The sequence below is a fragment of the Phalaenopsis equestris genome, unplaced genomic scaffold (assembly GCF_001263595.1).
Source record: "Phalaenopsis equestris unplaced genomic scaffold, ASM126359v1 Scaffold000255, whole genome shotgun sequence".
Taxonomy (NCBI): domain Eukaryota; kingdom Viridiplantae; phylum Streptophyta; class Magnoliopsida; order Asparagales; family Orchidaceae; genus Phalaenopsis; species Phalaenopsis equestris.
This window is the reverse complement of record NW_018164697.1, coordinates 61,035-78,742: the sequence shown is the minus strand read 5'-3', so window position 1 is coordinate 78,742 and position 17,708 is coordinate 61,035. Positions and strand designations below refer to the sequence as shown.

General features: G+C 31.7%; 1 protein-coding gene across 1 annotated transcript; it reads right to left on the bottom strand.

The window, feature by feature from the left end:
- Positions 1-602: 602 nt before the first annotated feature.
- On the bottom strand, positions 603-16,546 carry LOC110024365 (syntaxin-52-like). Its single transcript, XM_020724286.1, has 8 exons — positions 16,411-16,546; positions 16,225-16,312; positions 10,301-10,520; positions 6,225-6,326; positions 5,703-5,803; positions 5,527-5,627; positions 5,105-5,149; positions 603-967 (listed from the first exon to the last, which is right to left on the bottom strand). The coding sequence occupies exons 3-8, from the start codon at positions 10,516-10,518 to the stop codon at positions 836-838; spliced, it is 699 nt and encodes a 232-aa protein (XP_020579945.1). The 5' UTR covers positions 10,519-10,520; positions 16,225-16,312; positions 16,411-16,546; the 3' UTR covers positions 603-835.
- Positions 16,547-17,708: the final 1,162 nt, after the last annotated feature.

Genomic DNA, 17,708 nt, shown 5'->3' with positions numbered 1-17,708 from the left:
ACCACCATTTCATGCATATAGATAAGATGGCATATATGTAAAAGTTGAAAATCAAGTATTAGATATGTAAATACATAGGAATTGTATAGTATGCATGTAAATCTTCCTATTTATCATAATCATCGAATTTACTTTTAAGTATATATTAATACTAATCTCAAAAGAAATATAATGATCAAAAATCTCAATCCGTTTTGAGTCAGAAAATCCTGATCAAATTTTCTCCGTTGACATCACACAATCCCACCCTTGTTTCACAAATCAAAAGAATGCAGATTTGCAAATCAGGATTCATAAAAAAAAAATTTCTGAACTTGCCCTCTAAAATGTGAATTCAGTTTGAACTGGAACAGTGTACAGAAAAGGCATTACACACATACCAATCCATTCTTATGAATTTACATACATACCATCTTACCCGTGCACAAAAAGGTGTATTTCACTCCTTAAAAATTAAAAAAGTAGTCTTTTTTTATGTGATGCAAAAGATATGGATGGTATAAATGTAAAATGAAAAATTTTGGAGGAGTTAGATATGTAAACTCATAATAATTGACTGATATGTATGTAAATGCCCCCAAATAAAAAGGCAAACATTTGAGACAGACAAACAAGTATATACTGAAAGAGTTCACAGAAAACATCCTGCTCACAAACATATTTCATAGGTTTTTTTTTTTCACTTAAAACACATTTACAGAATTACCACACTTTCAACGTATAAAACCCAAATCTTTGCAGATACAATCAAGGAAAGCACAGTGCCTGCTTTTGAAATAAGATTTCACGCTGAGAAAAGAGCAAACCAGAGGAGAATTGTGCAAGAAAATGGTTTTTACAAGTGAGTGAAAAGAAGCCAAGCAACAGCAGCCAACATGACGATGACAACGACAGACAAGAGCAAGCAGATGCACGAGCAGCCTCCTTTCGTACGCTTGTTAAGGATGGCCAACCTCTTTTGCACACGCTGCATGTGTAAAACATAAAATTTAAAGGGTGAAAAGTTAAAAGAGAAGGAGAGAAACTCAGCCTGCTATTATAAATAATGGAAATAGCAAAAAAAAAAAAAAAAAAAACTGCTATTAAAATGATTGAATGATTTTGCTTTTAGACCATCTTTTTAGAAAGATTTATAGACATACCACTCAAATATTATGTATTTACATATCTATACCTAAACTTTTAAAATAATGATACTTCTGATGTGATATGAAAAGATTTGGACGTATAAATGTAAAATGCAAAATTTAGGTGCTATAGATAAAAATATATAAGAGTTGGGCGGTAGGTATGTAAATGCCCTTTCTTTTTAAACTTATATTTAGGGAGATAAAAGGTAAAGAGTTTGAAGCATTGGATGTGGAATGAAGATGATTACTTGGATCCCGATCACATGACGAAAAAAAAATTTATGTGTTTATTCATCAAAAGAAGTTCATTTGTTTTCATTAATTATTTTATTCAATGTTATTTTGTAATTCCAGTAGTTGATGATGGATGGCATTAAGATGAGTATTTTCTATTTTCAGATGTTCGATTGGTTTATATAAATCTATTATGAAATTAAGTTGGTTTGGTTCTATGATACCTTCAAGTTCAATCAAGCTGACATGGACTGTATTCCCATGTTTTACTTTCTGGGAAAGAACCAATTTTTCAAGATGGTTATCTATCTATTCCTATGACTATGATCGAAATTTCTTTAATTATTAAATGTTGTTTTGAAATTTCATATTATGGATTATGGAGAAGATTGGAATTATGAACTAGAAGGCTATATGAAATTGAATAAGGTTAATCTTTGTGCAGATCATATCCAAGAGTCAATAAATAGTTGTTTTTAGGCATGTAAATTATTATTTAAATTGAAAAAAAAAAATCTCTTCTAGTTTATAATTTTGTGAGTACAAATTGAACGATTTCTTCAAGTGTTGGTATAAATGTAACTACTTGTTTTTGGCTTATTATTGCTCTTATATTACTTGTGGTCATTAAATAACAATTACACATGGATTTTGTATCGTTCAAATTTCTTGATAAGCCCTTTACATTTAATTGATTATCATAATATCGCTTGGGTTGTAGATCTCTTGTTTATTTTTTACATTTAAAAAAAAAGTAATTTGCCAACTTATTTAATGGTTTCTTATTAGTGAATAATAAATTCTCAGGATTACACATTACAACAATAAATTTGCATCAAGAATTCTAATCCTTAATTATCCTGCAACAAATTGTTATCTAAACTTATGACTGCATCATCATGTCAAATATATTTAGGACATGTAAATTGGTATAATAAAAAAAATTAACAAACACGCAATTTTAAAAAATAGGTAGGTTATTGTTCAAGCTAATAACAAGAGAACAACGGCGAGGTAACATAACTCCTACATTTTATGTGGGCAAAACCTTAAGAACATAAAATATATACTGACAATATCCTATAATTGGTAAATATTAAAATGAATTGCATAAACCAACTCAGAGTCGTACACAAAAAAATTCCAGCATTGTTTAAATCATATTATCGAAGATTTACACGCCATGTAGCGACACATAATTAACCTTCAAATCATGTTTGTTATCACTCTTGCTTAATTAAATGACTAAGCAAAAGTATACAAATGAACTAAGCTACAGTTCATAAAAAATATTATTTGTTGTTTCAACTAAAAATATTCTATAAAGGATATCGCACTTATGCCAGTTCTCAAGGGAAACTCAGTGATATCTCATCCAAACAAATTAAATTAGTAAAATCCTATAAGTGGATTCCATTAAGGTAATTGTAATAAATCAATATCCTAGGTGATTCAATACATGTATTTCTCCTCCTTAATTTATCACATCATCTCTGTTAATTAAATCACCACAGCTCTTCTCGTTCATCCTATCCTCATATTAATGAAGCAGAATGGCAATCATCAAATACAGCCACAGACAGGAATCTACATCTGGCATCAAAAATAAAAAGGAAAATTTGCATACATGCCAAGTCTTATGTATTTTATCTTTCATCTCACATCTAAAATACCACCACTTTAACTTTTAAAAAGTGAATTACACCTTTTCATGCATAGGTAAGGTGGCATGTATGTAAAAATTTAAGTTTAGGTGTTAGATATGTAAATACATAGGAATCGAGCGGCATGGATGTAAATCCTCCAAACAAGAAACCAGGGTGAAAATCCTATGTTTTCATGGCTGAATTTGCTCTCAAGAATGTTCATGATAAATCTAATATTTTCAAAATGTTAAAAAATTGCAATGAACAAATCACATATTCATGCCTAGCAACAAGATCGCATCAAAGGACCCGACACACTTATGACGAAGTGCCACCTGAAACACCTTAGAGTGCTTAGATCACGTTTGTTTGGGTGGCAGCCCTCGAGTAAACACCATTTTAATATTGGAGAACATTCCATAAACATCTTTTTTTTTCCTCCAAAATTATTTTCTTGTTTGACAGATGTGCACCAACATAAGTGTTACTATGTGAACTTGCCCTGGATTCTTCAACTTTATTGAAGAAATTCCTTTAAATTATTAAGAGCCACCTCTTTTCTCATTCAAGCATTAGACATCGAATTATTCTTCAAATCCTTATAAGTTATAATTCTGTATTTTTCTAGCACACCTCGTGTATTTTCAAATTGTATGGTTTTGTGATATAACTAATCAAGTCATAACATAATGTTTTGAATCTTAAATAGCATCAAATTTTATCAAGAACTTCTTAATTATCTTATCTGCTAATTACCTGAAAATGTAATAATGCCTCGTTTGAGCCAGCGTTGCAGTTGAAAAAATTTGGTTTAAATGCTATGGGTAGAATAACGCCATTAAAATGCTCCGGTCGCTAAACGCCATGTATGTTTGAATAAAGGCTTCGTTTGACGGCGAGGCAGAACACCGAAACAAAGGACACGATCCAGAACACTGAAACGGAGGGACCTCCTCATGATCTGAAAAAGACGAATTTCGCCGTTCCAGTAGACGCGCTTCTACTGAAGCTTGTTGGCCAAACGACCTCCAGCATTCTTCTGACGTTTTCCGAAAAGGAAAGGAGGCAAGTCGTGCGGCCAAACGAGCCCTAAATTATGATGCTATTATTATTATTATAATTTCTAAAGATATTTCTAAAGAGTAGATTTTACTGAAATCATTAACTAGCCACCTAAATCTTGTCACCTTTCAATGCCAATACATGGCCACTCTAAAGTTAACAAAAACCTACAAAAAAATGCCCATAAAATGGCCCCAAATATGACACAATCATCGCAAGGTTTGGCACATTCGACTAAATTACTTAGGCAACTGTATCAACCATCTAAAGAAAGGTTAACACCTAGTAATCTGCTATTCACACCTCATGCATCAATGTAATGATAAATGTAAAATGAGACTCATAAAGAAAACTCCAAATGGTTGTGATAATGATGATGATCATGATATATTAAGAGTATTAAGATTTAGAACCTTAATGGTTGCTCTTGATTTCGTTTGTAAGAAATTTCGGGAATTACTCCGTTACTGTCATCTTCAACCTTAATAATATGACATGATTTTCCCCATTTTGATAAATTGGTTGATTTGTTTCAACCATTCATATGCTGGTGAATTTAAAAGATTTATTTATGTATTGAATTTAGATATTGATATCATGTTGCATATAAGATTAGAGTAAGTAACAAAATGGTCATCTGATTGTGGGGGATCATTTTAATCCTGAAGTTTATAAAAGTGCAATTTAGTCACTGGACACTTTTAATATGGGTTAAAATAATCCCAACTAATAAGTATTTTAACCCCATAAAAAGAGTAAGGCAAGGAAATAATTTAGCATTTTTATAAATCTTGGACTAAAATGGCCTCATAATAGACTGGGGACTAACTTGACAATTTACTCTAAAAAAAATCTAGAAATTTCACACTAGTTGAAAAATCAACATGCAAATACACAGGTTCTACTATTGAATCTGGTTCAAACTCAAAAACCAAACAACTGTATATTTGGATAATATCGACATTTACTAAAACTTCCACACCATACAACATCGAACCAAAATTCCATCACAATTTACTAGAATGATGTTACCTGAAGCCGAGAGTCTGTAATATCAACATGTTCATCCAAGTTGTCCTGAAAAGAAAAAAAACATTAAAAATAAGGGGCATTTACATACATAACAGCCAATCCCTACGGATTTGCATATCAAACACCTAAATTTTACCTTTTACATTTACACTGCCCAAATATTTCATATCACATAAAAAATACCACTATTAACGTTAAAAAAGTAAACCCTAAACCCATAAAAAATACCAATATTCACCTTTTCATGCATAAGTTAGGAGGCATATTTGTAAAAGTTGTGAAGTATAAGTGTTAGATATGTAAATACATAGGAATTAAGTGGTATGTCTGTAAAGCTTGCTAAAAATAATTTAAAATATGATGCGAGAAATAAAAATACAGCAATAATAAGAGTATAAAAATCTATAAAATGTTGTGCATACAATTAATCTAGTTTGTAAATCCAGCTCTTCATTAACGGCCAATGCAATATGCTTTGTGCTCAATACTGTTTCCTCCAGCTTTTCGAGGCCCTCGTCTTGCTCTATTTATCAATAAAAATATAAATAAATATCAAACACAGAAACACACAAATGAAACTTAAATTCCCTAAATATACCTTTCATAATTTGCCGTTGCAGAACAACAATACCATGATTATCCAACCCTGTAGTTCTGTTTATCTCATCAGATTTTTTACTTTGTCCAAGTAACTCTTCCCTGATGAGACAATTAATCACATCTGAGGGCAGTTAAAATCTGGAGCCTTATATGAGTTTTTGACTCGATAACATTAATTACAAGGGAAATTTACACATGCAGCAACAATTCTCATGTATTTACAAAAATCACACCCAACTTTCATATTTACGTAGAAAAGACTTTGGTGCTTTAAACATGCATGAAATAAAATTTCAATTTCAAAAGTGCTAATAGTGCTATTTTTTATGTGATATTAAAGATGTGAGTGTTATGTGTATATAAATATGAAAATTTAAGTGTGAGATTTGTAAATACATAAGAATTATGTGGTATGGAGGTAAATGCCCCTATTTTAGATGGAAAAACCTATTTTAAAAAACCAGGAAAAGAAAATTTAAAAATTATACAAAATGACAGCAATGAAGAATGATGATACTACCTAGTAGCAAATTTTGACATGTTTAATGCGGACGCCATTTGCTTTACTTTCGATCTCAAATTTGAAAGTGTGTCTTGGCGCTTATGGAGCTCCTTTTCAGTCCTGCAGAAGTACTTATTAGGTAATAAAATCTCAAATCATTTTTGTATTCAACATGTAAATCATAATGGATCATCCTTTATTAAAAATCATATAAGCAGAACTTGTGTAGTATGCATCTAGATGTGAAAAAAAATTTATATGAGCTGCAGACACTGCATTAGAAGAAGATACTATATTGTTGATTCACCATCATCATCATCATCATTAGCACCATCCATTATATGGGGTCAACACAATAAATCCACATATTTAACTTGCTCTCGCCAGCTTTGAAATTGCTCAATTAAGTACTGAGGCTTCTTTCGTTTATGAGGCCAGGCATAAGCCTCAAATTTACAACATTGAGTGAAGTGATAAATATTATATAAACTATCAAATGTGAAGTAAGAAATAATATGTAAATATTCTAACTTATTAAAACATTATAAAATAACATAACAACATTCTAAGTAAAAAAATAAAAAATTACATAAATTTAGAAGTAACACGTTAATATCCTAACATCAAACTAAGAAATAAGATGAGTTATTTAAACATTAAATTATCAAAGTAAGCAAATATATTAAATTAAAATAGTTATATTAAAACAAAACAATTAAACTAAATTAAATATAAGTTTGTCTCTCCCATACCCACCACTTAAACAAGAATATAACAAGTCATCAATATTTGAATTTTTAAATTTAAAAATTCCTATTAATCTCATTACTCGATTGATTTTCATTAGAATCATCAGCATAATGAATTGTTTATATTGCGCCTTATCCTTAGTCGTATCTATATCTTCCCATTCCTCATTATCTTTAATCACAGCTATTTTCTATTTTTAATGAATAATCAACAATAAAAATTATCAATTAAAATAATAACTATGTTGATAGTTAGAACTTCAACACATATTTTTTTTATGGATACATTTTCCTTTTACTCTTGTTATTTAGTGTGTGAGGTGTGAGGGTCAATAGATGAGGTATATTCATTTGTAAGGCGTGCCTTTAGTTTTGTTTAAAAAATTTGAGTATAGCCTCAAAATTTTGAGGCATATTTTTAGCCGAGCACGCTTCAAGGCATGCATTAACCTGGGTGAGATGCATATAGTGAGGCGTAAGCCTTATAGCGATTTTTTTTTTTTATTTCAAGTGATGAGGTAAGCCTAAACTCTCAAGGCCTCATATTGGGTGGGCAATTTTAATGTTCAACATATTATCCCTGAATTATTTTGAACAACTTCTACTCTTAAAACTTTAGGTCCAAATCCTTTTCCACTTAATTCTTTGGAATAAACAAAATCAACTTCTCTAATGATGACACTTTATATATGTCTAAAACCACCCAAATCTATTTTAATCACCTTATTTTCAATAGTTTTAACTCCACCATTTCTTCTGATAGAATCATTCCACAATTTATCCTTCATAGTTTTATTTCCACAATTTATCCTTCCTAATTTTATCATACATACATCTTACAATTCTCACTTCTACCACACTCAGCTTGGATATTAATGACATCTTTACAACACAACATTGAAATTCATGTAACATCAATGGCTTAGTTATAATTTTATAAAATTTACCTTAAAAGTCTATGATATTATCTTATTACACAAAACAAGACACTTTTCAGTTTAATCATGCAAACTTATCTGAAATATATAGTTATAAAAATCCTCATTAGGCCTTATAATACATCATACTTAAATATTTCATGCTTATATATAACATTATCATTACATTAAATAAAATGATGATTGTCAAAATAATATGTGATAAAATTACACATCATATACTTAAGTCATTCTTCTACTAATTTTATGGCCCCAATCTTCCAACACTTCCTCCACTACTCTACTTTTTCACTTTCAGTGAATGTTTCATTCATTATAAGGCATCTCATTTTAAACATCCTTTGTAAACATTGTCATAATACAAAAGGATATGAACTAAACATCAAACATTGTCATAGACCTCTGACAACTAAAAAATCTTGGGATATTCCACAATTCCTTCAAATACTAATCAGTGACCAATCATGCATATCTTTAACAATGTAAGCATCTCTTTCACACAAATCTTCTTTTCGAAAAACACACCAAATTAGTCAGATAAAGACTTCTTCTTGTTGTTGTTATACATAAAATTAATTCTTGTAATACTCAATTATAATCCTTCTCAAACTTAATAGAAGACATGTGACTAACTTAATGAAAGATCTTTCTAACATGAAAGCAAATCGATTATAAAAAACTGCAGATATTTTTTCCATTCTTGTGTTCCATTACTCTCTACTATAACCTCATTATATGATTCATATGCTTTATTCTTTTATAGCTAAGAAAAACCTAAATCCACTTCAATTGTTTTAGATCTAAAAATGCAATATCCCTGTAACTCTTTAAATTTTAATATAAATCTCATCTAGACCTAAAAAATTATCATTATGCATATTTTTAAAGCTAAATCCACTTCAAAGTTTTTAGATTAAGCTATAATATACTTCACTATAATGCTCTCTTTGTTCTCGAACAATAATTGCTTCATTAAGCTCTCACTTGATAATTTCTCAGAATAATATTTTCATTATGCTTTCATTATAACAAATGCTCTATTTCCTTCCTATTGAATACATCTAAAATGATAAAAATCCTTGAATCTATTAACACTTATCATTAGTTATTTTATGCATATCATTTCTCTCCGTTATGCATCTTCACTAATTATCCTTTTAGAAAAGTGTTTACCTTTATTAAAACATTATAAGATAAAATAATATTCAATTTTTGTCATCTTTTAAAATAACATGTCATTTCCTTAGTAAAACGTTGTACCTCCTCACTCCACCAAATCTCCTTATCAATGTATCATATATTTCTAGACTATCTTATAACTTCTAAATTTTCTTAATAAAAAATGACATCTCATCTCAAATCAAGTTTGGGTTAACCAAAAATTCTAATTTACCTCCTTTAGCAATATATCTTTCGAGATTAATAGATTTTCACATGTCAAAATGACCATCATATACCAGAGCACAATCTGTTGTGAAGTTTTCGTTATATTCTTGTGATATATATTCATAACTGATTACATACTTATCCTATATTGTGTGATTAAGCTCCCCTTGAAATCACCTTGAAAACTTTGCAGAGATTTTCCATCACTTTCAAGTTAGAAGAAATATTTTTATTACTTGGAAAACCTTTAAAGTGATCTAGTATTAAAGCACATGTTTACTATTGCAAGATCATATGCCACTGTGCAATAAAGCACAACTTCTTCCATTATATTTCTAAATCCTACTACATAAACACTATGAATCCTCTCATAGCTCATATTGCTATAGCATATATGCCCATTTAACTCACATTTAATAACTATCATTTCTTCAATAAAAAAATGTTGTAGTACATCATCAATCTCTTCTTAGATTTGATTTTTTAAATTACCTTTAAATCCAAATTAAGACATTCAACACTATTGTTATTATACATTTTCACGCATAGTAACTTATAATACTCCCTAACATCTATGAATTTTCTCTTGTCCACTAATTCTTTTGTATTTCTATTCAAAATTCACTCTGAGTGGGATAACTTTTTTTTTTCTCTGCTTTTTTTCACATTAAATGAAACTAACAAAAAACAATGCACATTTGGAAGACAGGATTTACAAAATTTTGCCTTCCAAAAACTCCTATAGAGAGAGATGTTTAAAATTATTGTTGAGAAAATCACTATCAACAACAAAAAATAAAAAAATCAGAAACCAACACAAACAAAAAGCCCTAATCCAATATGTTTCCTTTGTATCGCCATTTCAAATAAAATTAACAAGTAATTTTCTTCTACAAGTTCAAAAATGGTATAACAGGTAGCAAATAAATAAAGAATAGCACGTATGGACAAGAGCTAGTTATTAGATAAAAGGGTATGGACCGCTTCTAATAAAAACAACAGCTAGGGATAAGCTTCATACATCGGTTGCTTGCTTGGAAGCTTTAAAAGCATTGACTCTAAACTATCCAATTTTGTCCCAAGAATAGTTATTTTCCTCCGAATAGCAGACATATGGCGCTGAGTTTCAGGTCCTGATGGAGGTAAGGAGCCCTTTTCCGAAATCATGGAATTGATATCATCAGCCAGCTTCGACGCATCATTCAACTCTCTCATCCATGAATCCAAGGAGGATGCCATCTCTACACCAGAAAAGCAAATTAATTAACAAAAGCTTGATATTACACTTAAAAAATCTTGAAATCATAAACATAAGCATGAAACGGTGTATTTCGCTTTTAAAAATATAGCGATGGTGATATTTTTTATATCATGTCAAGGATTTCAATTTTATGCATGTAAATATGAATGTTTTGGTGTTATACATGTAAATACATAAGAATTGTGTGATATGTATGCAAATGCCCCAAAAAGAAAAGATACATCAATTACCCATAACCATATGAGAACGGCATTGACTATAATAAAATCTTAGAAGTATGACTAGAAAAACATGTATTGAATAACATAATCTCAAAAACAAAGAAAAAGACACCAAAACATAATGGCATACCGGAGCAGATTTTCAAGAAAGTAGAGAGCCTGTTTATCATGTAAAATGACATATTTGTGGCATTGTTTCAATTTGTCCCTTGCCATTCAAACATATAACAATGAAATGGCAGGATTTATGAAGGAAATATTTTAGGGAAAAATGGGAGCAGCTTAAGAAGACCAATTAGAGACATGGCCGCATCAGGAAAATATTCATATCCTACCCCGCAATACAATAACAGAGATGATGAGCTAACGCTCCATAAAAACTAGAACCAAGGAAACTTCAATTCCGACTCCACAGAGAAATGAGAAAAAGAGGAGAGAAGAAAAATTAAAATCCCGGGCATAAACATGAAAAAAACAGCAAATTTGGACAATCAAAAGACTAGCTCTCGGTACGGTAAGGAATCATATGAAAAGCGCGGACCTTACAGATGCAGAGGAATAGATTCGAGATGGAAATGGATCTGGTTGCCCTACGGAATCCGAAAAGCGCTGACCTTACAGGATTTGGGGCTCTGTTTGTACGCAGAATTTACTAAGATTTGCGTAAAATCCTGCGAAAATGGTTCCAAAACTAAGATGAAAGCTATGTTTCATAAATCTCCTTGTACCTCGACTTTCCTGTAAAACACGGATTTGATAATTGGTCCGATATAAGGAGGGATTAAAGCTGGATTTAACCTAAATATTGCCTGAGGGTCATTTTGAACAAAATAAAGCCTCGAATTTGATAAATCCGGATTTCACGGATTTCGGCCTCAAATCCCGTGAATCGGTGGATTTACTGAATCCGGAACGAAACCTTCGCGCAAAAAAAGAAGACGTGAAGTTACCTTTCTCGAAGCTTTCTGTTGGGAGAGGAGCGGAAGGAAGAGAGAAATGGAGTTTCGGGTCTCTGTGTTCCCAGCTAGCTTCGATTACGATTGTATCGCTAGGGTTGCAGAGCGGGGCGTGGGGGACGTGCGGGACGTGGGGGGAGGGATTATAATATTATCAGATTTATTTTAATTCAATAAATTACAATATTATCAGATTTATTATAATTCAATAAATTTATACTTATTACTTAATTATTAATTAACAAAAAATAAATATTAATTTATTTATTCATTTAATAAATTTATAAATAATTATTAATCAATATAATTAATAACTAATTAATTTTTTCTTATGATAAATATTAAACTTCTATTTAATGATTAATTTAATAAAATTTCATTTAATAAATTTATAAAAAATTATTAATCAATATAATTAATAACTAATTAAGGGTCTGTTTGGCGCAGCTGCAGCTGCACTGCCCCAGAAAGTTGCTACGGGGAAGCAGCTGCTGGGAAGCTGGCTGTCTGTTTGGTGCAGCTGTGTGAAAACAGCTGTGGGGCAGCTGTTTCTGAAAAAATGACCAAGCTGTCCCTGTTTGGTAAAACTGTTTAAAAATTGTATGTATATATGTAAAAAAATTTAAATATGTAATTGCGAATCGTAAAATTGAACTTTGTGTTATACATGTGAACACCTAGGAATTGTGTAGTATGCATGTAAATTTCCCTTTCAATTTTTATCCATTGGAACAATATTATGGAATTGTACTTATATAATGCTAATAGAAAAAATTGTATAAAAGTATAGACGAACTTATGAGGACGAAATTTTTCAAATGTACTGAAACATTACTCTAGATTGATTTTATTTAAACACACACTTAAAAAATAAAAAAGAAAAGAAAATTTACAACCACAAATTATATGTATTTATATATCTAACTTTAAAACTTAGTATATTTACATTTATAATATTTTTGGTGTGAAAAACTTACACATTAAAGTGTATCTAATTTACAAAAGACTCACAACAACATCAACCACCTTCTAATGTCTGAATTTCAAGGACAACATCAACCATATTTTGTATCTTCATTTTCTCGAGCTTAGGAGGCAAACAGGGCAATTCCTGAAGATTTGGGCAGTTAACGAGGGAGAGTTCCGTTAAGCAAGGAAAGAAACAGTCATCTGATGCCGCTCCATGAAAGCAATCCTCGAATACTAGTAATCCAATAATATTCAGCACCTCCAGCGATGAAAACACAGAAACCTTGTCATTCCCATGGAACATAAGATCACATTCTCAGTATGAGGACTTCACGAAATATAATGGAAGTCTCAGCACACCTATTTGCAGCAGTGTTCAGAAAAATTATATGGAATTTGCAGCATTGAAAAATTATTATATTTCATAGCAAATCTAAGAAGTAAAATGTAGCACCATATAAAAGCAACCTTTGAACTACAAATTGAACTTAGTTTCATTTCCAGATTCAAATTTCTTTAAATGTATGAAGAATTGATTATCAATTATCCAGGTACATCTTAAGTTAAAGAGGGAATTTTGGATGAAAATACAATTTCATTACTTCCAACAGATATCATAGGAGATAAATGGTAAAGCAAATGCCATCACACAATTCTGCCACCTAACCTTCATGGAGATGGAATTTTGATGCAACTTGAAACCCTTCGCCATGTGGTATGCATTACGTAAGAATTGTGTGGTATGCATGTAAATTCCCCCAAATATACAAGGCTCATTCTTATACATTGCTCATTCAAATATACATTTTTTAATTATGAATATTTACATATCTAACACATAAATTCAGAGTAAACAGATAAATTTCATATAAAAAAGGATAACATTTACATACACACAAAAAAATTCCTATGTATTTACATATCTAACACCAAAACTTGCATTTTTATGGTTTTAAAACTCAAATCTTTCCTATCACATAAAAAATACCACTACTACTAACTTCTAAAAGATGAAATGCACCTTTTCATTCATAGATAGATAAAGTTCTATAAAGATAATAGTCAAAACTTACATGTCAGATATGTAAATACATAAGCATTGTGTGATATGCATGTAAATCTTCCAAAATACAAACACAAATTAACAGAAACCAAAGTGCTGAGAACAGGTAAGCCCAAATCGCAAACAAAAATCTGATGATGGCCATTGTTCATCCTAAGAACAGATTAGAATCCAGAAGTAATCCTTCTTTTTTATTTTAAAGGTGGACGAACTGTAATCTACATTCACTTTTTCTTATCATGAATTAAGTGGTCCAGATTTTTATGAAATTTCTGAAGCATGGAGAAGGATTCGTTTGCTGTTCATACAGTCTCCACGGCAGAAAAAGATGTCAGAGGCTTTTGAAAACTTGAAACATCTTCGATATTTGAATCTTACTGCAAATCTCACTCAGATGCCAAGATCTCTAAGTAGTTTTTTTCATTTGCAGTTCATAATCTATGAAGAGTGTTCTTTGGAATCTTGCTCTGATAATTTCTTGCCTGACGATGTGAGTAATCTTACTAATCTGCGTCACTTGGAATTGCCCCGGAATGTGTTTTCTAGTGTTCCTGGAATTGGGAAATTAAGGTGTACTTTTGGCTGAAATCACTTGCAAATCTTACTAATTTGCATCAAACCCACCCATTTTTATGTCATATTAAATATTTTGGCTGCTATGCACTTAAATATTAAAATTTGGGTGTTAGATATGTAAATACATAAGATTTGTGATGACCTTTCCACAACTACCATAGAAGGAGTTCAAATCCAATAAGGATGACCTTCATTACAGCATGTTGAGGTCCATTTTAACACAAACTAGTGCTCAAATGCATCAAATTGGGATAATATTATAATCCTTCACACAAGAAGCTTCAAATAGCTTTACAGAGACATGTTAAGGAAATTAACAATGGAGCAGCATTGAGAACAAGGGAAACTACCAAGGTAAGTAACTACTCAACGCATCATTCCTAGGGAAAATGCCCCTGTACTATATCAGGACAGAAGAGCTTTTTTAATAACATCAACACATAGGAATTGGGTGGTATGTATGTAAATGCCCCTGTACTATATCAGGACAGAAGAGCCTTTTTAACCAACATATCAGGTTCAGTTTGGTAAAGACACAAACCAGGCTTGAAGCAGTACAGAATAGCAAAAAAAAAAAAGTTATATCAATAGAAAAAAGTTGACTACAATTAGGAGATCATACACTTCTGGGGAGTGGGGAAATAAAAATCGATTTAAATGTGTTTATTTACAAACATAGCACATAAGAATTGAGAATCAGAAGCTCATATTCTCCTTTGTTCCATCAAAAAACATATACACCAATAAGTTCTTTATTAGGGACCCATGGAAGCAACTGTTAAGCACAAAACCAAGAGCCTTCGAAGCTGCTTGCAAATGTATTAGAAATGGGTGTTATGTATTTAAATCCACATCCTAATTTCATTTCACATCTCTTCTTAATTTCAATTCATGAAAGTTTTCAAGTTTTCATTTTCAAAGACATGCCTCAGTTTATAATGGTACAAATATCACTTCAAACTAAGAAAATATTGCATTATTTATATTATCCAGACAAGTTAAGTAAAATGGGCAATCATAAACTCGTTCCTTTCGATGAAACCAAGACAGACTTCAACCACCAATAAAAATCGATTTAAATGTGTTTATTTACAAACATAGCACATAAGATTTTCATTTTAACCAGACAAGTTAAGTAAAAAGTAAGCACAAAACCACCAATAAAAATCGATTTATAAGTGTAATTTCCATATCAGGCTTTTACTTTGAAAAAAAAAGAATAAACTCTTCATCAATAGTATTTTTAATAATTTTTAACTAATAAATTCTCAAATTCTTCATTCATAGGCATACTATCTCATCAGTAATTCGTTCCCTCAGCTCTACCATCTCGCTTGCACCTTCCCCATCAGCGGTGAAGGCAATGGAAGCCTCAGTCTCTTCTTCTGTGAAAGACTTACCGGGAGGGCGGGACGAGGCGGGAAGAAAATCGCGGGCATTTTCGCGAGGGGCAAAACAAGCCTTTTTCAGGCTGCGAAGCTGCGCCGTGGGGAGGAAATGGCTTTCCGCTTCTCTTCCGCGTTAGCTTTCAATTGCCGCGAAGCTACGAGCCAAAAACCAAATTATCGCGATTTAGGGCCGCGAAGCCGCAAAAAAGCGGCCCCAAACGGAGCCTCATTTGCACCTAATAGCCTTCTATCCCCTTCTTCTGTGAAAATCTCTTTGCAATCAGTCGAGCCTTGAACAATGAACAGATATCAATAGAACATTTAACATGAACAGATATCAATCGAACATTATCTACCGCCTAATCCCTAACTTTAAATATTGAACAACAAGAGATGTATGTATGTAAAGAAACTTGTGTCCCTATTGCCAAGGAAGAACTACCCCAAGCACTTTCACCATTCAGCAAGAAATCTTAAGCTATCTGCTCTAAATGAATTATTTCATACATACCAAAATAAATTCAATTTCATATCAAGTTTAATCAGCCAGCTAATTTCTGAAATTCCTCTATCAACTCTGCTCGACTCGAAGGCTCAACCTGCATCAGATTCAGGAATAAAATCATAAGTACAGTTTCAAGTTATATCTGCAGTGCTCTTCTGTCATAAGTAAGTAAAAATGGATGCTTCTGCTTACCTTGGAGAGAAGGACATGAAGACCTTGCTTAAGAGCTTCCAGGTCAGATGAAGATGATTCTCCAAGGCTGGAGAGCTGAGAAAATTATAGAAAAGCACAAAAAAAAGCTCCCAAAAAGGCATCATTTCAATTCCAAGTCGTCAAGACTGAAAAGTGTTTTAATCTAAAAGTTGGGTTAGAGCTCAATATAGTAATCCATGAAATTATGCCTTCCAGCAGCAACATAACTACATGATGATAAATCAAACAAACCCATATGTTGGGTAGCATTTTGAAAGCAAAGATAAAGAATTCACATCATTGCCAAGAACCCAAAAGGTACATATCCATTAAAGCATCACAAAGCTTCAGAGAATCTAGTCCCTCCAAAAAATATAAAAGCAAAATGTCATATAATCAGGATTTTGAAACCTTTTTTTTCTTTTCATAGAAAACGAGGCTTGCTTTGAAGCCAGTCCCTCTTATCTTTCCACCATCTGTTTTTATGATCTAGTAATTGTGTAAACCTGAGTGCCAAATGGATCTTTGAAATGCTAGTGTATAGTAATTGCATGTGAAAATTGGGACATTTGCATCAAACCCACCCAATTCATATGTTTTTACAATTATAACACCTAAACTTCACATTATACATTTAAATCTTCACTTCACGCCTAAACTTCACTTTATAAGCATATATCACAACACAATTAGAAATTCTCAACAGCAAAATTCAAATCCTAATATGTATATCTTTCATCTATAAGCAAAATTTGAAGTTTGGATGTTAGATACGTAAATGCATAGGAATTAAGTGGTTGGTATGTCAAACTTCCAAATATAAAATAACCATACAAAGGAACATGATAACCATTCAAAGCAAGCACTTTTTTTCAGATGATATTTGGCCATAATCTTTCCGCACAAAGAACCCAATTGGAAAACCTTTCCAAATCATTTGTTCAATTGAAGAACCCAAATACAAACGAACATGATAACTATAAGCAAAAAAAGTTAACAAAATTGATGATGCATATTCAGTCTCTGGCAATACATACTGAAAGATTGAGTTCTAGAGCAATTGTGATGTCATCAATAAAATCTCCTACATGAGAAACCAATCCTTCCCCTAACCAACGCCAATCCTCAAATACACATGGAAGAAAAGGGGAAAGAAACGGAGCTGATCGATCGAGTACAGTAAACCACTTACAGCGTGTTGGCGTGCTGGATGTCAGCTTCGAGAACTTTGAGTGAGTCCTTGAACGATTTCCGCATGTAAACCATGAACATCTCCACCACAAATCATCCAGAAAAAA